Source organism: Syngnathus floridae, chromosome 14, assembly GCF_059516105.1.
Source record: "Syngnathus floridae isolate MCC-2025c chromosome 14, RoL_Sflo_1.0, whole genome shotgun sequence".
Lineage (NCBI taxonomy): Eukaryota > Metazoa > Chordata > Actinopteri > Syngnathiformes > Syngnathidae > Syngnathus > Syngnathus floridae.
In genome coordinates, this window is record NC_142426.1 from 7,831,618 (window position 1) to 7,851,092 (window position 19,475).

At 46.2% G+C, this 19,475-nt stretch overlaps 2 protein-coding genes across 6 annotated transcripts; one reads left to right on the forward strand and one right to left on the reverse strand.

Annotated features, from left to right (window-relative positions):
• Nucleotides 1-34: 34 nt before the first annotated feature.
• LOC148387472 (retinal-specific phospholipid-transporting ATPase ABCA4-like) lies at nucleotides 35-18,237 on the forward strand. Of its 5 annotated transcripts, none has more exons than XM_088395805.1 (50): nucleotides 35-194; nucleotides 1,013-1,116; nucleotides 1,190-1,283; nucleotides 1,389-1,530; nucleotides 1,600-1,736; nucleotides 1,888-2,015; nucleotides 2,202-2,399; nucleotides 3,244-3,333; nucleotides 4,011-4,251; nucleotides 4,606-4,745; nucleotides 4,863-4,979; nucleotides 5,255-5,452; nucleotides 5,570-5,775; nucleotides 5,864-6,040; nucleotides 6,246-6,468; nucleotides 6,653-6,874; nucleotides 6,939-7,143; nucleotides 7,424-7,516; nucleotides 7,653-7,862; nucleotides 8,164-8,341; nucleotides 8,412-8,543; nucleotides 8,799-8,938; nucleotides 9,014-9,151; nucleotides 9,217-9,398; nucleotides 9,531-9,636; nucleotides 9,702-9,907; nucleotides 9,993-10,194; nucleotides 10,422-10,597; nucleotides 10,793-10,917; nucleotides 11,009-11,107; nucleotides 11,206-11,487; nucleotides 11,606-11,638; nucleotides 11,700-11,805; nucleotides 11,889-11,963; nucleotides 12,038-12,207; nucleotides 12,295-12,472; nucleotides 12,543-12,658; nucleotides 12,737-12,884; nucleotides 12,961-13,084; nucleotides 13,163-13,292; nucleotides 13,375-13,495; nucleotides 13,590-13,652; nucleotides 13,848-13,954; nucleotides 14,407-14,548; nucleotides 14,752-14,886; nucleotides 14,969-15,072; nucleotides 15,366-15,458; nucleotides 15,535-15,784; nucleotides 15,922-16,083; nucleotides 17,358-18,237. In XM_088395805.1, exons 2-49 carry the CDS (start codon nucleotides 1,051-1,053, stop codon nucleotides 16,036-16,038), a joined length of 7,065 nt encoding a protein of 2,354 aa, XP_088251931.1. In that variant the 5' UTR covers nucleotides 35-194; nucleotides 1,013-1,050; the 3' UTR covers nucleotides 16,039-16,083; nucleotides 17,358-18,237. The 5 variants fall into 5 exon arrangements, with proteins under 5 accessions (XP_088251931.1, XP_088251930.1, XP_088251932.1 ...); XM_088395804.1 differs by having other exon boundaries at nucleotides 17,463-18,237; XM_088395806.1 differs by lacking the exon at nucleotides 17,358-18,237 and having other exon boundaries at nucleotides 9,993-10,050; nucleotides 10,153-10,194; nucleotides 15,922-16,318.
• Nucleotides 16,124-19,155, reverse strand: LOC148387473 (noelin-3-like). Its single transcript, XM_088395808.1, has 6 exons — nucleotides 18,878-19,155; nucleotides 18,284-18,431; nucleotides 17,940-18,094; nucleotides 17,643-17,862; nucleotides 17,449-17,555; nucleotides 16,124-17,254 (listed from the first exon to the last, which is right to left on the reverse strand). Exons 1-6 carry the CDS (start codon nucleotides 18,929-18,931, stop codon nucleotides 16,577-16,579), a joined length of 1,362 nt encoding a protein of 453 aa, XP_088251934.1. The 5' UTR covers nucleotides 18,932-19,155; the 3' UTR covers nucleotides 16,124-16,576.
• Nucleotides 19,156-19,475: the final 320 nt, after the last annotated feature.

A 19,475-nucleotide genomic window follows, 5' to 3' on the forward strand; every position in this document is an offset into this window, starting at 1 on the left:
TGAGCCGGGAGATTAGAGCAATCAGATTAGGAGCGTTGCTGTTTCTGTGGCCGTACTGCTGAGCAGAGTGGCATCCATCCATCCGTCCATCCATCCATCCGTCCGTCGGGTGTGTTTCTGCAGCACAGTCTACCTTGTTCCTGCATCCTGGTGGTCTACATGCAGCGTACCTCGGACCCGGCGCTCCTTCTGAGGTAAAACTTTCACACACATTCACACAGTTGTATTTTTATTGTCTTGTATCAACAGGAGCATGAACCTCTGTGTAAGAATGTCAAATGTGGGACGATTGCTGTGCTATTGCTTATTTGGTGTCCACAAGAAAAATATGGATGCAAAATTGATTTATGTGTGTTGACAAAGACTTTTATTTGCTCTCAATGTTTGTGGATTTACGGTAATCTTAGAATATTGTGATTTTTTTGTCTTGAAAAAAGTTTCGTCACAAAAAATCTAACTTTAGAGCCATAACAAAACAATAGGTAAAATCCCCCACCTGCACGCTCGACATAGCTGGTAGGCATCATTCCAAACAAATTACTCGTCATGTATTCTGCATCTCATCTGGTCAGGATTTACAAGTTTTTACAATGTCGCATAGATGTTATTGTTCCAAAGCCTGCGTTTTAAATCTTCATTCACGAAACATCTGCCGTGTTGTAAACACGGCTAAAAGGAAAACATAATTTCCTGCTACTTTGTTGCATTCTTCTCTGCGCTGTCTTTCAAACACAACCAATTATTCCAGATGGCAGCCTGCTATCGTATCTTTTCTTTGATTTGATTGTATCATCATAATAATGGGACTTGGAAAAATATATGACGTAACAATTAAAAAGCTACAGTATTACAGCAATATAAGTCTTTCTGTAAATGCTGCTGTTTTGGTTAGCAACAGAGTTCAAATTGGCACAGCAGTAAACACTCAACTGTCTAAATACTGGATGAATTAATATAATTATTTACTTCAGGTTTTGCGGGGGAAAAAAAAGGACATGACTTGTTTCCCCAGGTTTAGCAAAGTCACATGACCCCATTTGAAGGTGAGCCATGAAGACGGGCTCTCAAATCCGCCTATTGCTTTGGAAGAACTGGACCCTACGCAAAAGGCAGAAGGTAACATTAATGCTTGCGCACTCAAATCTTGTTTCAAAGTACTTTCTGTCGCTAATACGCTTGTTTGTTGCAGATTCGCTTCCTGGTGGAGCTCTTGTGGCCCGTTTTGCTGTTCGTTGGTTTGGTGTGGCTGAGGAAAGCCAACCCGCTTTACCAGCAGCATGAATGTAAGAGCACGCAATTGGAGATGGATTGATATTCATAAACTTTTGAACACGAGTTTTGCTGAGGTCGAATATTTTAGCCTAATTTAGCTCTCCATGACATTCCAGGTCATTTCCCCAACAAGGCCATGCCGTCTGCGGGCGTGCTTCCTTGGATCCAGGGCATCTTCTGCAATGCCAACAACCCCTGCTTCAGACACCCCACCAGAGGAGAGTCTCCAGGGGTCGTCTCCAACTATAACAATTCAATGTGAGTGACTCGCGTCATTATTTATTGACACTGGACGGCATTTAACATTTTTTTTTGTTTTTGCTTCAGATTGTCACGCTTCTACACAGACATCTTGGAGCTGTTTAACGACACGGAGGTGCACCAGCTGAGACGTATGTGGCACGAGGTGTCTGCTTTCTCCGACTTCATGGACACGTTACGCACCAATCCAGCTGCCGTGTCAGGTGCGATGGAAATCTCAAATGCTGGCCAAACACTGGCAGAAATTCAAATCAAAGTTTTTTGCTTAGTCATCTGAGAGTCATAGCAAGGGAATCCCTATGAAAATTATTGGTTCACAATAAGTTGATTGATACCGTCTTAAAATCCGTTCAGGTCGCGGTCTAAAGATCGAGGACATCCTGAAGGACGACGAGCTTCTGACGGCGTTCTTGCTGCGAGATGCCGAGCTCCCCCAGTCTGTTGTCTACCAGTTGACCAATGCGGAAATCCGAATAGAACAGGTGAGGCTTGGTGGACGTTAATGCTATTGCTAATGGCAACCAACTGTAGCTTCAATCTGCTACAGTTTAGTAAACTTAGTGTGCAATGATCCGATGGGAAGAATAAAGCTGACATTTCAAAAGTTATTTCTTTTTTTTAATCAACCTGATGTATATGTTTATTTTCTGCGTCTTGTTCCTCGGAAGTTCGCATCAGGCATCCCGGACCTGCAGTTGAAGGACATCGCGTGCAGCCAGGCACTACTGGAGCGCTTCATCCTCTTCCCGAGCCGCCACGGCCTCCACAGCGTCCGCAATGCCATGTGCGCTCTCAGCCAACAGCGGCTGCAGAAGATCGAGGATGCGCTCTACGCCAACGTGGACTTCTTCAAGATCTTCCAACTGGTGAGACTTGCGATGTAATAGTGTACCTAATAAAGTGACTGGAAGCGCTCAGCAGGTGACTCAGGCTTTATCCGTCTTGCCCCTGTTTCTCTAATGGGCTTAGGTTGGGCCCCACCCACGTAGGCTAAGAAGTGACCCACAGCGTCTTGTCTTGGCTGACAGATTAAACAAGTTGTGCACCATGCTCATAACCTAATGTTTCTGCCATTTAAATTAATAGAGATATCATTAATTATTTTACCGCCACCCCCCGACCAGAACATCGAGAAGCGGCGCACCACTGAAATAATAACAAAATGAATAGAAATAATAATAAAAAATTAATAGAATGTAAAATAATTAAAGTTTTTGCGTCATGATTTAATGCTTCAATTCAATTCTTTTGGTGTGCCCACCTTGACCACTAAGGGGCAGTAAAAGACGCTCATACAGACAACCCAAGTGTATGTATTCTTAGTGACTAAATAAACTGCAATGATATTCGTAATTTTTCCATAAAATTGCCAATATTTTACAATTCTTGTCAGAGTTTGTATACTTATGAACATGACTCAATACTCTTGAATTTTTAGGCTCATATTTAGAGTCAACCTTTCCAGAGGACTATGAAGCACGTTGTTGCAATTTTCCACCTCACACCAACGCTCCCTCGTCAGTCTCACTTCCCCTTGCCCAAAAATTCTCTTCATTGAGCTGCAAGCGTGGGGAATGTGCCAGGAAGGACGTCTGGCGTATTTGTCTTGGCGTCCCCTCCCGTCCTTTCTCAACAACATCACCCCCCGGCCTACTTCCCTTCAGCAAGACAAAGAAAAAGCTGATGACTCAACATGTCTTCTCCCCTCAGTTGCCTCGCATTATGGACGCCGCTTCCGAGGGGGTGGACCTGCGGCAGTGGGGTCGCGTCCTCAGGGCGTCGTCAGAGAGGATTCGAGAGGTGAGCTTGCCCACAATGCACTGCTGCCGCTCCTTGTATTATCCCACCCCAACCGATCCCTTCAGCCACCCACTCCTGAGGTCCTGCAGGCTGTTATTAGCCTCTTAACCCCTGTTGTATTTTTAGTGGTCCTCTGATTACCTTTGCCAAGAAGCGGATGTGTTTGTTTGTTTGTTTGGCCCAGTCTACAGTTTTTGAGGCCTTGATTTATTTTCCCTTAACATCAATTTTAACCTCATGAAAATTTAATTACTCTTCCTTATTTTCTATACGTGAGGTGGGTTGGTGGGGGGGTCAGGGGTCATCATCATCACTTCAGGCCAGATGAGTAAGAATAGCGGGTGGGTGTGTTAACATTCCACGGAGATGACACATCCAGCCAGGTGGGACCTTCTTGTCGCCGTGGTGACAGAAAGGCGCCAAATGCTTCCTGTCTGACTTCATGTATTCTTTGGAATGTGTGGGTGACATCATCAAAAGCCAAGACGGCGAGAAAAAAAGCAGAGCAATCAAATGTCAGGAAATACTATGAGACAAAATAATTCAAATAAAGCAGAAAACAATGAAATATTAAAAAGATTACGAAATGATTTTGAGGTAATTAAATAAAAGTATGGTGATTAAATATTTTTTGACAAATTTTGTTGGAAAAATATATATAATTTTCCTCCCATCAGCTGATGCAGCGCAACAACTCCCGGGCACTCATCAAAACAGTGACTTCGCTCTTCGGCGATGGCGGCCCTGCCTCTTTCTCGGAGCTGACGGCGTCCATGTCCAGCCTTTTCTGTGGCTACCCGGAGGGCGGCGGCGCACGTGTACTTTCCTTCAACTGGTACGAGGACAACAACTACAAGGTGTTCCTGGGTGTCAACAACAGCCGTGCCCGTGACACCTACGTGTATGACTACACTACCAGTGAGTTCAACCTGCCAACAAATATTTTCTTCATTCGGCTTAACATTTTCAGTCACCCATGAGGAAAATCCCAATTAAATCTAAAATGTCCTCATCCAATTTAAGATTCATAATTTCTTTCTAAATTCTAGTTGTGACCCAAATTGTCTTTCTAAATTCCTAAATTCAAATTAAACTCAAAATGCCAACCAAATCCAATTAAGCACCCAAAATACCTTCTTAAATTCAAATCATGACCCAAACATAATTTTGAAATTCAATTACCTTCCAAAATATCTAAATTAAAACCCAAAACATCTTCCTGAGTTCAGTTTTAATGTCCTCCCCCCATTGATATATTGTTGACGTTTGCAGCTGGCTTCTGCAACAGCCTGATGGAGACGCTGGAGTCTAACCCGGTCACCAAAGCGGTGTGGAATTCTGTCAAGCCCCTGCTGATGGGAAAGATCCTCTACACTCCTGACTCCCCTGCCGCCCGGAAGATATTAAAAAGTGTAAGGGAGGAGTTGCCTGCCCGCCCGCCCGCCTGCCGGCATCCTGACTGACCCCTCTGACGCCCCTCTCCTCCAACACTTTAATCATCCTTACTGTTTGTTTTGTGTGTGCGTCAGGCGAACACCACCTTCGAGGAGCTGGAGAGGCTGCGCAACATTGCCAAGATGTGGGAAGAGGTGGGACCTCAGCTGTGGGCTTTCTTCCACAACAGCGTGCAGATGAATGTGATCAGAGTAAGACTCTAAAATTATTTATGAAAACAACGACCATGAACTTCCTCAATGTCTAAATTCCACCTCACTAAAAATGTTAAAATTGAAGCCTATGAACTTTGCCTGACAAGTAAACAACTAGACACTGCAGACTTGCAAGTATTAAAAACTTAAAATGATCTATAATTTTCATATTCAAACACTACAAGGAATATCCTCAAATCATTTAAAATGATCTCGTTATGATGATCATTTTTGTTTTCATTGATGTATTCTTGTATGTGTCATGGCCACAGGACACACTGGCAAACCCCACGGTGATGAACTTTATGGACACGAGCCTGGAGGATGCCAACCTGACCACCAGAGATATCCTCAATTTCCTGTACAGTGGCTCAGAAGAATGGCGACAGGCAGGGATGTCCGGCTTTGACTGGAGGAACATTTTTAACGTCACTGACCAAATCATGCACACCATCAACAGATATGCTGAGGTGAGAATGAAGCATATATTAATTAGTGTGTACCTGTTTGTCTGTAGCTACCTAACCTACCTAGCTAGATAGCTAATTAAAAAAAACTTACTGTAACATTGCCTTTCCTGACTGTAGTGCATCACTCTGGACAAGTTTGTGGCCTACACGGACGAGTCGCAGATGATCCACCAGGCCTTGTACCTGCTGGAGGAAAACAAGTTCTGGGCCGGCGTGGTCTTCGCCGACATATACCCCTGGACCACCAGTCTCCCACCACATGTCAAGTACAAGATCCGCATGGACATCGACGCCGTGGAGCGCACAAACAAGGTCAAAGACAGGTCAGTGAGGATGTTCTGAGTTACATCCTGGTACTATTGGGAGGTGACAACAGAGTTGTAGTCGCGAGTGTCCTCTGTTTGTTTTCAGGTACTGGGATCCAGGCCCTAGGGCGGACCCCGTGGAGGACCAGAGATACATCTGGGGTGGCTTTGCCTACTTGCAAGACATGATCGAACATGGCATCATTAAAGTTCACACGGGCCACGATTGGCCACTAGGGGTCTATGTGCAGCAGATGCCCTACCCTTGCTACGTGGATGACCTGTGAGTCTGCACTGCTAGTTACATATCTAGAGAGAACATAGCTAAGTTGGTAACCCACAAGATATCTAGGTACATACATAGATAATTACGTAACTACCTAACAGTTCCTCGTGGCTAACTCATTAACTGAGTGAGTAGATTTTTTTTTTTTTTTTTTACAAGATTTTTGTTAACAAAGCGTAACCTCTCCTTGGCCGGCCATCAGCTTCATGATCACGCTGAACCGCTGCTTCCCGATGTTCATGGTGCTGGCGTGGATCTACTCAGTGTCCATGACAGTGAAGAGCATTGTATTGGAGAAGGAGCTGCGCCTCAAGGAGACCCTCAAGGCCATGGGCGTGGCTAACGGTGTCCTTTGGTGCACCTGGTTCATCGATAGCTTTGTCACCATGGCAGCCAGCACGATGCTGCTCACCTCCATCATTGTGGTGAGTTAGTAGGTAACTACCTAGCTCACTAAGCATCTATGTTACTGACCAACGAGATAGCAAATACTGTAGCTACCTGACCAGATAACTATAACAAATTCACTAACCTACTTACTAACATGATAGCTGGACCAGTAAGTAGTTACGTAACTACCTAGCTACATGCCATATGACCTACTTTCAGGGCGGCAAGGTGCTGAACTACAGCGACCCGGTGCTGGTGTACCTCTTCCTGCTGACGTTCACCGTGGCCACCATCATGCAGTGCTTCCTCATGAGCGTCTTTTTCAACAAGGCCAACCTGGCAGCAGCGTGCAGCGGTGTGCTTTACTTCACCCTCTACCTGCCGCACGTGCTTTGCTACGCCTGGCAGGACCGCCTCACCGTCAACATGAAGATGGCCGCCGTACGTAGAAAAAAGAAAACACTTTTTAGAAAGATGGTGACGATTTCGCCCATCTCCCCTCCAGAGCCTGCTGTCTCAGGTGGCGTTTGGCTTTGGGACAGAGTACCTGTCACGCTACGAGGAGCAGGGCGTGGGCCTGCAGTGGGACAACATCCAGACCAGCCCGCTAGAGAAGGACAACTACTCCTTCCTTACCTCCATCTTTATGATGGCGCTGGATGCCATACTCTACGGCATCCTGGCCTGGTACCTGGACAACGTCTTTCCAGGTGAGAACTTGGGACTGAGGTGCTCTGAAATGGTCACTCACTCACTCACTCACTCACTCACTCACTCACTCACTCACTCACTCACTCACTCACTCACTCACTCACTCACTCACTCACTCACTCACTCACTCACTCACTCACTCACTCACTCACTCACTCACTCACTCACTCACTCACTCTTATATCCCCTTCTTGACAGCTTTGCAAATATGAATAGCAACATAAATGAATTATTCAGCTAATAACTAACTAACCAATACATTCTTGTGATTCTCTGCAGGTCAGTATGGCATTGGTCGGCCATTCTACTTCCCCCTGCAGCCTTCCTACTGGCACAAATCTTCCTCTGCAGCTGCTGCCACAGATGACTTAGGTATTGCTAGTTCACAAATGCACAAAATGAATGTGTTAAAAAGAAAACATTATTTATCTAAAAAATAACATCGCAGACACGTCACTGCAATACCTTGAAAGTGTTTAAATGGTTAAATAACTGATTCCTTTCACAGTTGCACAAGAAGCGGACAATGCAGAAAAGGACCCTGAAAGTGGCGGCACACCTGCAGACACTGGCAACACCTGTAACGGCTCAGCCAGCAGGAAAACCTGCAAGCACCAAAGCAAACGGGAGCGCCTGGAGAAGGAGAAAGAGTGGCTGAGGCTACAGGAGGAGCAAGAGGAGAAGGAGGAGGAGGAAAATGCCTCCGGGAGGCAAGAGGGTGAGGAAACAATTGCGGAGAACATGCTAAGAGCTTCACCTAGTGGACAAGGGAGATGTTACATGGCTGATAAGCTACCAATACTGTTCTTCAGTTTCAAGAGCGTGAGGAAAAAATTGTGGAGAATATGCTAAGAGCTTCACCTAGTGGTCAAAAGAGATGTTACATGTCTGATAGAATACCAACACTGTACTTCAATTCCTCTTTAATTTAATTAATTAGTGATTTAATTTAAGAATTTTAACAGTACCGTATTTTGAAAATAAATTGGAAATTCAACAAAGGTGCTTCATCCCGGTAGGCCTGCTTTTGTTTGAGCCGGATCCATTGGGTCTGGAGTTGGGGGTTTGCATCCAGGAGCTGGTCAAGGTGTTCCCAGGAGGCTCTCGCCCCGCAGTCGACCGCCTCAGCCTCAATTTCTACGAGGGTCAGATCACCTCCTTCCTGGGACACAATGGGGCCGGCAAGACTACCACCTTGTAAGACCACGCCATCATATGTTTATTGTTTACCCAAGTTGTGATTTATTTTTTTTGGTCTTCTGTCTAGATCCATCCTTACCGGGCTCTTCCCGCCCACGTCCGGTTCTGCTTACATCTACGGAAGAGACATCCGCACCGACATGGACGCCGTGCGGTCCTCCTTGGGGATGTGTCCTCAATACAACATCCTTTTCAATCAGTGAGTACCTCTCTTGCCACAGAAGACACACTCACAGGACACTTTATTAGGTACACACGTGTGTTTGAAATACTTCCAATACAACAAATGCTTTCTATCTTTACAAGCGTAATAATAATGCTCAGTTTTGATATTCATAAAAAAAAATAATAATTCCTGCAAACTAAAATAATTTTTGAATGGACAGTATTGTGTTCGCACTGAAATGTAAAATAATACTTAAAAAGAGATTTCTGCTTTTTGTTTGGCTTCCAGCCTGACAGTTGAAGAGCACATCCTGTTCTACTCACTGCTGAAGGGTCGCACGCACGCCGAGGCGCAGAAGGAGGTCGAGGACATGCTGGTGGACCTGGGCCTACCTCACAAGCGAGAAGACGAAGCCCAGAACCTGTCAGGTTCGGAGTTACTCTGCCTATTTTTTTGTGTGGAAATGAGAAAAAGCTCAGCAAGCCTCTGTTTTGCACCAACAGGTGGCATGCAGAGGAAGCTGTCGGTCGCCATGGCTTTTGTTGGCGGCTCCAAGGTGGTCATCCTGGACGAGCCCACTTCCGGCGTGGATCCTTATTCCAGGAGGTCTATATGGGACCTCCTGTTGAAATACAGATCCGGTACAAATAGATCAAGTTACGTTGAACAGGATTTTGTCTACTTATGTTAACGGGATGCTGTGCAGGTCGCACGGTGATCCTGTCCACGCACCACATGGACGAAGCCGACCTGCTGAGCGACCGCATCGCCATCATCTCCAAGGGCCAGCTGCACTGCTGTGGCTCACCGCTCTTCCTCAAGAACTGCTTTGGTGCCGGCTTCTACCTCACCCTGGTTCGGCGCATAAAGGACCTCAAGAAGAAAGAGGTGAGCTTTTCGACGCAGATTTGTATATTCGGTGTAAAATTAAAATATATATATTTTGAAATATTTGTATTAGATCAGAACGTTTTAAAAAGCTATGAAGATTGTTGTGAATGATTTGTCTTCTTGCGCCAGAATGACTGTGACTGTGCCTCCGACTGTTCCTGCACCTGCTCCATTTGCACCAGACACAAGGATCAGTCCCAAAACCTGTGCCAGACAGCCGAACGGGTCCTCGAGGGTGAGATCCAAGTGTCACCAAAGCATCAAAATGCCTCACCTTAAGCCCATCTGTGATGTCCGCAGGGAACCTGGACAGCATCAGCGGCCTGATCCACCACCACGTCCCCGACGCCAAGCTCATCGAAGCCATCGGTCAAGAGCTCACCTTCCTGCTGCCCAGTCGGTGCTTCAAGCACCGCGCCTACGCCAGCCTCTTCAGGGAGCTGGAGGAGACCCTCGCCGACATGGGCCTCAGCAGCTTTGGCATCTCCGACACATCCCTGGAGGAGGTACACCTGCCTTATGAATAGAGCTCAAAACCACAGTTGGTAAATTTGTATTTTAATATTTTTCATGAATGTACAACCTTTGCAGATCTTCCTAAAGGTGACAGCAGATGGCGAGGCATTAGCGAGCAATCCCACCACGGCTGGTAATGATCACCACCTTCCTCCCACGTGTTCTAGCCCTCCACCGTCACACGTGTTGTGTGTTTGTCACCTGTGTTTTTCCCCATGTCACTTCTTACCTGTAGAAGACTGGATGTTGCGGAGAAGGAAAAAGGAAGTAGATGAAGGTCAGACATGGGACAAATGAAGCTTTTATTGAATTTTACCACCTAGCTTTTTTAAATAACAGTAAGATAAAAAATGACTTAGGCAATAATGCTATTTGGCTAATGATTTGTAGCCATCAGTTGCCCCGAGTTCTGCTCCTTCCAGTTTAATGCTTCCTCGCTGCATCGCTCGTCCATATTTAGTAAATGTTTTTTTTTTAAACGCTGTGCGTGTGTGTCAACCACAGAGCGCTACGATGCCATGCAAGCTAACAGCGTTACGCTGCAGGCCGCGTCAGACTGCAGCGCTGGCAAAGGCTCAAGGCAGGTGAAAGGAGCCTGGCTGATCCTGAAGCAGTTTCACGCGCTACTTGTCAAAAGATTTCATCACGCCACTCGAAGCCGCAAAGACTTTGTGGCACAGGTACAATATGGTCTTTTGGCCTTATTTCCATCAAAATCCACTTTTTACAACTTTTATTTGTGTGCAATATAAAAAGTAATCTAGATCAGATTCTGAATTTAGTCTTTCAGGTACAAAACTGATGTGAATCTGGATTAAAAGTGGTTTGGGTTTTCATTTTAGATTTGTTGTGGTTTGATTTCTATGATGGTTCAGATTGTCCTACCTGCCAGCTTCGTCCTCATAGCGCTCATCTTCACCACCATTGTTCCACCCTTTGGAGAGTACCCCAGCCTGACGTTGAGCCCCTGGATGTACGGACCGCAAGTCTTCTTCTTCAGGTTGCCAGCCATGTGACGTCACATTTGTTCTTCTGAGACGGTCTGCTCGAATACCGCAATGACCTTATTCATGGTTGTCTTTCCAACGCAGTAATGAGAAACCCTTGGACCCGACCATGAGGCACTTTGTAGAACGTTTCTTAAGGCAACCAGGTCTTGGAACCCGATGCATGCAAGGGGAACCACTGGGGTGAGTAGCACAGAGGAGGCTGGTGTTGGCGGTAAACTGATAAGAATCAAATAAAAGTTGGATTTTGGGCATTTTTCCACCTTTGACTTGCCATCCAGGCTGCCATGCGACCACGAGCCGTCCGAGTGGCAACGTCCCGACGTGGATGCCGTGACGAGCAACATCCTGCAGAGTCCGGAATGGAACCAGAGGAACCCGTCGCCCTCCTGCCTGTGCAGCAGCAGCAGAAAGCTAACCATGATGCCTATCTGCCCCGCTGGTGCTGGAGGCCTCCCGCCCGTGCAACGCTTGGAAGCCACGGGGGACACCTTGATGGATCTGACTGAGCGCAACATCTCAGACTTCTTAGTCAAAACTTACCCAAGTGTCATCAGAACAAGGTGAATGCGCAATTTTTAATTCTCAGCTCTATGCATTCCAATACTGGAAGTCAAATGTTGCATTGCTATATTACTTGGCTAATGTAAATGTCTCATTTCTCTCTGATTCATCTCACAGTTTGAAGAGCAAATACTGGGTCAATGAACAAAGGTAAGGTCCAAAATAAAATCCATAGAACCACGTGTCCCAAATGAATGGACTCTCTCCTCAGATATGGTGGCCTGTCCATCGGAGGACAGCTTCCTATCCTGGATGTGGAGCCCAGAGACATTGAAAACGTTTTCCGTCAACTTGGGCGAATGCTCAACATCACGGCGGTAACAAGTCCCGCCGTTATTTGAGTCGTTAGCGTGTCGTTTGACCTCCTCCAAGCCTGCTCATCAAAAATGTCCTCTGGCAGGGTCCAAATTCCATAGTGGCAATGCGGGAGCTCGGACCTTTCCTGCGATATATGGAGAGTGAATTTAACGTAAAGGTGGGCGCTATTTGAGGAATTACGGTAATAAATGGAGCACACCAGTAACAAAAAAAATGGTTCTTCCCTGGCAGGTGTGGTACAACAACAAAGGCTGGCATGCCATGGTGGCCTTCATGAATGTAGCCAACAACGCCATCCTGCGGGCGTTCTTGCCCACTAGTGCCAAGCCCATCGAGTTTGGCATCACCGCCCTCAACCACCCACTAAACCTCACCAAGGAGCAGCTTTCCGAGGTCACTGTGTGAGTGCTGAGCCCGAGACACACAAATTCTCAATCGAATGCCGGCAGTTGCAAATTTGACCATTTGGGCTCATTTGCTCCCGTTAGACTGACCACATCAGTGAACGCGGTGGTGGCCATCTGCGTAATCTTCGCCATGTCCTTCATCCCAGCCAGTTTTGTCCTCTACCTCATCCAGGAGCGTGCCAGCCAAGCCAAGCACCTGCAGTTTGTCAGCGGCGTTAGCCCTTTTATCTACTGGCTGTCCAACTTCTTCTGGGACATGGTGAGGGGGAAGCTACACCTAACAGTTTGAGGGATTATTGCTCTGTTTTTACTTTTCGTGTTTCATCCAGGTGAACTACTCCATCAGCGCTGCCATGGTGGTCGTCATCTTCGTCGCATTTGACAAAAAGTGCTACACGTCCCCAGCCAACCTGCCTGCCCTTGTAGCGCTGCTCCTGCTCTATGGGTAACATTATTACCATTGTATTCTAAAACTACTCATGCTTCAGAAGGACCTAACAGAACAATTGGTGTGCACATTCAGGTGGTCCGTGACGCCCATGATGTACCCCATGTCGTACCTGTTCAACATCCCGAGCACTGCCTACGTGTCGCTGTCCTGCATCAACCTGTTCATCGGCATCAACAGCAGCGCTGTCACTTTCATCCTGGAGCTCTTCGAAAACAACCGGGTAAGGAAAGTCACATTGTGTCAGGGTCAAAAGTTCTCTAGCTAACTCCCTAGCTAACTTTTCGGTGTGTCATCAGTCGCTGCTGATGTTCAACAAGTGGCTGAAGAAAGGCCTGCTGGTTTTTCCTCACTTCTGTCTGGGTCGCGGCCTTATCGACATGGCCATGAACCAGGCGGTCACCGACGTTTACGCCCGTTTCGGTAATCACGTTTTTTTTTTTACGCACGTGACTTGAGTTGTAATCTTCCCGGGTCAGATAATTGTGTATGCTTGGGCAGGTGAGGAGCACACAAACAACCCCTTCCGATGGGACTTTATTGGGCGGAACGTTTGCTTTATGGCGGCGGAAGGTTTCATCTTCTTTGCTTTCAACCTCCTCATCCAGTACCGCTTCTTCTTGGACCACTGGTAACACATCATCATGACTACACAGTTGTTTCCAATGATTTTTTTTTTTTTTTAAATAGAAACAATTTTAACGTCTTTGCAGGTTATCAGACAGGAAGCGTAGCCCGGCGGTAGACGAGGACGACGACGTGGCATGTGAGCGACGAAGAATCTACGACGGCGGCAGCAAGTCGGACATCCTGCACATCCAAGACCTCACCAAGGTCAGCAGTGCCTCCACTTGCAACTTAATGCTAAAAGTATGAGTAAAAACTAAGTCAGTGCGTTTGTTTATTTCTATTTCTTTCTTTCTCCCAGACTTATGTGGGCAGCAAAAGGGTGGCTGTTGATGGGATCTGTGTGGGTGTTCCCGCCGGTGAGGTGAGCTTGCTGTTTATTTTTTTATTTTTTTTGGTAGGCAACACCATCTAAACTCAAGACAACTGAGGCAGAGTTCTGTACATAGAAAAAATACACAGTAATGAAATGAATTAATGAACGAATATTATCGGGTAACATGAAATAGTCGACTATCATCATTTAGCAAATGAGCTGACATTCTTTTTGCCTTCTCAGTGTTTCGGACTTTTAGGCGTCAACGGCGCCGGCAAGACGACCACCTTCAAAATGTTGACAGGCGACACTGACGTCAGCTCCGGGGATGCTACTGTGGTTGGTTACAGGTATAAAACCACAAACCTTCAGCTTAGGATGGGGTTTAGGTTATCGTAAGCATCTTATGGTAAAGGGATAAGTTTTAAGAATATCTTTAAATTTGGATTTGACTTTATGTTAGGTTAGAAAAATCTTGAATTGGGTTCCACAGTCATGAGTCCTCCCATTGTTGATGATTATTCCGATTCAAATTTCCATTTTTGGGAAGCCATCCAGCACGTTAGAAGGTCACACTAATTGAAATATGAGTGTGACTAATCGTAATAACTACAAATATGAACGTGAATACATTAAATGAAAACAAATGGTTGTGGAGACGCTGCAAATGGCTTTGGGCCAACATTTTTCTTCCTTTCCCTCATTAACATTCTGTAGGGTAAAAGTCACATTTAAACGTCAAAGCCAGCAAAAAAGAAGAAAAATGAGTGTCGAGGGTGTAACTTGTCATGTTGTGTCACAGCATCCTGAAAGAAATTCTGGACGTGCACCAGAATATGGGATACTGTCCGCAGTTCGATGCCATTGACGAGTTGCTGACGGGCAGGGAGCACCTGTACCTGTACGCCCGCCTCAGGGGGGTGCCCGAGGATGAGATCCCCAGGGTAAGGAGGACCTTGCCACAATATTAGTGCTGTACTGATGAGCCCAGAGAAGTTGAGATCTCTCCGTGAACAAAATTGTAAACACTTTGGGACGGTGTCAATTATTCCCGATTTTTGCTATGTCTTGCTCCTGATCCTCCTTGAGCAGCAGGGCTTTATGGTAATATTAATAATAATAATAATACCACCCTCCCCTGCTTTAGGTGGCAGAGTGGGGCATCCAGAAGTTGGGCTTGTCGGAGTACGCCGGCCGCTGCGCCGGCACCTACAGCGGTGGCAACAAACGCAAACTGTCCACCGCCATCGCCATGATCGGTTGCCCGGCGTTAGTTCTTTTGGTGAGTCAGCCAATCGGCTCCTTGAAATTATTTATATGCATCACTGCGTGCTTCTCCAGCTGTGCAAATCTTTGACTTTTAGGATGAGCCCACCACAGGGATGGACCCGCATTCCCGCCGTTTCCTGTGGAACGCCATTTTGAGTGTCATCCGTGATGGGCGGGCTGTCGTGCTGACGTCGCACAGGTTGGATGATGTCGTTGATCACATGTTAGCATGAAGACGCGATAGCGTGGACAAGGCGGAGAGAATACTAGTCATTTTTGGCACAAAATCTTACAGCTTATGCTAGAAAGCAAAAAAATATCAGGTTAATTATAGGCACTTTACATACTCACATGTGTACTGATTCCCATTTAACATAAATTTGAAAATGCAATTCTGAGCACAGCCACATTGCTGTTATACAAGGGTGTGCACACTTGTGCAACCACATGATCTCAGTTTGTTTTTAGCTCTCTCTGTTTCGTGTCCACCAGCATGGAGGAATGCGAGGCTCTGTGCACGCGACTCGCCATCATGGTCAACGGCACCTTCAAGTGTCTGGGTACCATCCAGCACCTCAAATACAAGTAAGACAACCAGTGACGCCATTTGTCACTTGTTGCTATCGAGAATAAATCGGTGGGCGACGTCTCCTTTGTGCAGATTCGGGGACGGCTACGTGCTGACCATGAAAATGAAGGCGGCAAAAGCGGGTGCACCTCCTGACCTGGGGCCCGTGGAGGAATTCATGGAGAGCAGCTTCCCGGCGTGCGTGCGGCGCGAGAAACATTACAACACGCTACAGTACCACATCGCCTCATCCTCGCTGGCCAGGATCTTCCAGCTGGTCGTCTCCAACAAGGAGCGACTCGGCATTCAGGACTATTCCGTCTCGCAGACCACGTTAGACCAGGTAAGTACCTTTTGTGTACTCTACCATTGTGTTTGGTGTACCTTTTTTGTGTTGTTTACGTTTGGTTTTATGTATTGAATTATAGCGATAATGTATGTGTGTGTGTTTGTGTGTGTGTGTGTGTGTGACACCTGCAGGTGTTTGTCAACTTCGCCAAGCAGCAGACGGCGGAGGATGACGTGGTCACTCTGCAGCGACGCCGTGTGGGTACACGCAAGGATGTCAAAATCGCGCCGGTGAAAAGGAAAACCTGAGATGAACTTCTTAACAAGCTACACATGTACAAATATATATTGTATGTAAGTACTGACAAATGAATATGCAAGCACCCGGAGGCTGTACAGATGTGGTGTTTTTAATGGATGTTTGCACGTCCCATTTTTATGTAAACGACATTTACAAATGAAAGTGCATGCTGTATATTTAATATTTGATTATGTAATGCTATGTTCATTCTGAGAAAGCAGTGTAGACAAGTGCAGATCACAATTTTATATTCACCACAAATAAAACAGTAGACGCTTTATATGTATATTCCAAAATGTCCAACCGTCATTTAACCCTTTGATGCACAAGTGAGTTTATCTTACACTCTTCCCCCTATGGCTGCATATGGTTCCCTAACCGGGAATCAAACCTAGGCCGCCCAGATGCAGGACAAAAAGTGTGAGGAATAACAATATTATGTTTAATAAAGAACAGGAATAACATATTTCCAATTAATCGGCAGATTATTCATTACTTTGTCGGTATTGGACTCAAAAAAGCCATATCACCACAAAATGTCTGCGTTTAGGCGTCGTTGTCGGTTTTGATGATGTGGAAAAGCGTGACATTGAAGAGCACCTGGTGTCCATTGTTCCAGCCGTAGAGCGCTCGCTCGCGGGCGTTGTAGTCCAGCATGGACATGTGGAAGTACTGGTTGTGAAACGGGATGTCGATGTACTCGTATGAGGATGTCCAAGTAGAGTAGGCGTAGTACACCTTGGCGCCGGTCAAGTGCGAGTTGGTGATGTAGAGCGTGCCGCAGATCATGAAAGCCTCGCCGGCGTTGCGCTTGGAGTACTCTGTGTTCCAGGTGGCGAGCAGCCGCAAGGTGTCTGGGTCCAAGCGGCTCAGAACCACGTTGCCGGCGTTGCGGTTGGTGGCGTAGACGGCCCAGAGGCCCAGCTCGTCGGCCATTAGGTCGATGTCGGAGAAGCCGCCCCACGTGTACGGGTAGACGTTGTGGAAGCCGGCTGAGTCCAGCGCCCTCTGGGTCAGCACGCGGGCCGTCTCGAGGCTGTAGCGCACGATGATGTTGCTCTGCATCTTGTTGTAGTACAGCGAGCCGTTGTATACCACGTGGTTGGTGCCCGCCCACTTGAAGGGCAAGATGTGTGTGCGAGACTCCACGCCCGACACAAAGTCCGCCATGGAATTGTATTGCTTAACGATCTTGTTGTTGGTGTAGCCGTCCATGTACCAAACCTGCGGAGAGAGGCCAGCAACACCAGCAAAAGATATGTCCATTTTTTAGAAGCAAGTTGCATTTGCCTGAGAAAAAGCTTTTATTATTTTATTTTTTTTTCAGGAAAAGTTCTGCACTCAAAGGAAATGTTCTTGCCAAGAAAGTCCTGCCAACAGAAATTTCCGAAGTCTGCCTCACAAAAAAGAATACTTACTTTGATGTTTTCAGGAGAAGCTTGCGGGTCTGTCATCCATGCGCCGAACCTGGTCCCGGAGGTCTTCACTGTGAGCGGGCTGCTGATCTTCAGCAGCTTACCGCATGCTGCACACACACATACACATGAATACGCACCCACACAGAAATTCTAAGAAAAATATGACAATGTATGATAGTGAGCCCCCAACTGACTGAGTTTGCTCATGCAGTTCCTCAGGCGGTTTTCCAAGTTGAGGACTTTCTTGTTGAGCTCGTCATAGTCAAATGTTCCCATCTGTTCCTGCACGGTCAGCAAGACGGCTGACAGATTCCTGATCTCATCCTTGAACTGGGAAACGATCTGGGCGTCCGTCTTGTACTGCTCCAGCACGGGGATCAGTGGCTGGAGTGAGTCCATCTTCTCCTTCAGCTCCTGAAAAGACGTCAGGAATATGCATGGGAATCTTCTAGCGTTTGAGGTGGCAATGTAGGACGGACCGTATAGAGCACCTGGAAGTTTTTGGTGGCCAGCGTCCTCCTGTCAGAGTCCATCTGTCTGAACTTGGAGCGCAGACTTTTAATGAGGCTCTCCATCCTCACAATGTACTGAAAGTCCCGCTGAGTACGCAAATTGAGAACCTCCATGGACTGAGACATGTTCTGGACCTGCTTGGGAACAACATTCAACTAAGGATTAATGTCATTCATTCAATCCGTCCGTCCATCCATGATTTCTGACAACTTATTTATGTTTGATGTCTCTTCACACTGACACAAGTAAGGCATTAGAATTTGCCAGCACAGAGAATGACTCAGCGTCTATTCGTTTGTGTGTGCATGAGCGTTTCCACATCCCTTCTCCAGGAGTTGTCGCAGCTGGCGTTCTTTGGCATCCCGGGAGCACAGACTCTGCCCGGGTGCCACTACCGTGCACACACAGCGGCCGGCGGCATCCTGGGCAGAATCGAACACTTGCCAGCCATCCCGCTGCCCCACAGTGGTCTGCTTGGACACACATGCACAAAGTCACATTGGTGGTGGATCCTATCGGCTTTTTTCCAAAGGGGTCGCCACAGCGAAAGACACGTTATTGTCAACAAACAATAAAATATGCTGATCTTTTATTAACAAAATTTTTTTTAACAAAGTTAAATTAAAATACATAAACTTGTAGAGCATCTTAATTGGTCAAGATAGCAAATCAATTAACAGTAGACTCTTTAGTACAATAATAATAAAGAATAATTAGAAAAATAGCTGAAATAAATAAATTTATAAAATAAGAACAATGTAAACTACATTTAATAAAAACAAGTTTATCATATGATAATATACAAATCAGGCAGCAGTAGGAAGGATTATCCATATCATTTTTTTATTATTATTAAAAATAATAATTTTGACTTTCGCTGATTCGAGCTGTCATTTGGAGGTGTCATTGAACTCACCACAGGCGGCCAGTAGCCAAACAACAGCAACACAAACGGAGACGGCGTCCACATCTCGTGACGTGAAGAGAGACACACAAAAGATAATTTCAAGTAAACGGGTAGAGTGAAGAAGGAAAAAAAAGCGGCAGTGGTGAGCCAAAGGTGGTCCACTCGTGACTTGATTCTGTTGTCTCCGCGAGTGTTGGCTCGTGAGTGAACGATCCGGTCAAATAAACGATGTTTTTCAGTGAACGAGAGTGAACGAATCACCTCCGAAAGTGATTCGTTCTTTTTTCAGTTCATATGACTTCAACCAGTAGGTGTCAGTAATGTGCATTGAAGTGGTGCATTTGGTTAACTGCTTTATATGACTACATGACCTGTGTAGGTACACCTCATGGACACTTTGCTTTTGCTGTGCTTAGGGTTAGGCTTGCTCTTGCTGTGCTTAGGGTTAGGGTTAGGGTTAGTGTTAGGCTTGCTCTCGCTTTTGCTGTGCTTAGGGTTAGGCTTGCTCTTGCTGTGCTTAGGGTTAGGGTTTGTGTTAGGCTTGCTCTCGCTTTTGCTGTGCTTAGGGTTAGGCTTGCTTATGCAACCAAATCACCTCAGTTGTTTA

Excerpts from the sequence above, each read along its gene's own strand:
- LOC148387472 (XM_088395805.1), top strand. The coding sequence starts at position 1,051 with ATGAAGACGGGCTCTCAAATCCGCCTATTGCTTTGGAAGAACTGGACC. Across the intron at positions 6,041-6,245 it reads CCTTGCTACGTGGATGACCT|CTTCATGATCACGCTGAACC; the intron begins GTGAGTCTGCAC and ends GCCGGCCATCAG. Across the intron at positions 8,544-8,798 it reads TACAACATCCTTTTCAATCA|CCTGACAGTTGAAGAGCACA; the intron begins GTGAGTACCTCT and ends TTTGGCTTCCAG.
- LOC148387473 (XM_088395808.1), bottom strand. The coding sequence starts at position 18,931 with ATGTGGACGCCGTCTCCGTTTGTGTTGCTGTTGTTTGGCTACTGGCCG. Across the intron at positions 18,432-18,877 it reads TTGGCTACTGGCCGCCTGTG|ACCACTGTGGGGCAGCGGGA; the intron begins GTGAGTTCAATG and ends GTGTCCAAGCAG. Across the intron at positions 17,863-17,939 it reads TGGCCACCAAAAACTTCCAG|GAGCTGAAGGAGAAGATGGA; the intron begins GTGCTCTATACG and ends ACGTCTTTTCAG.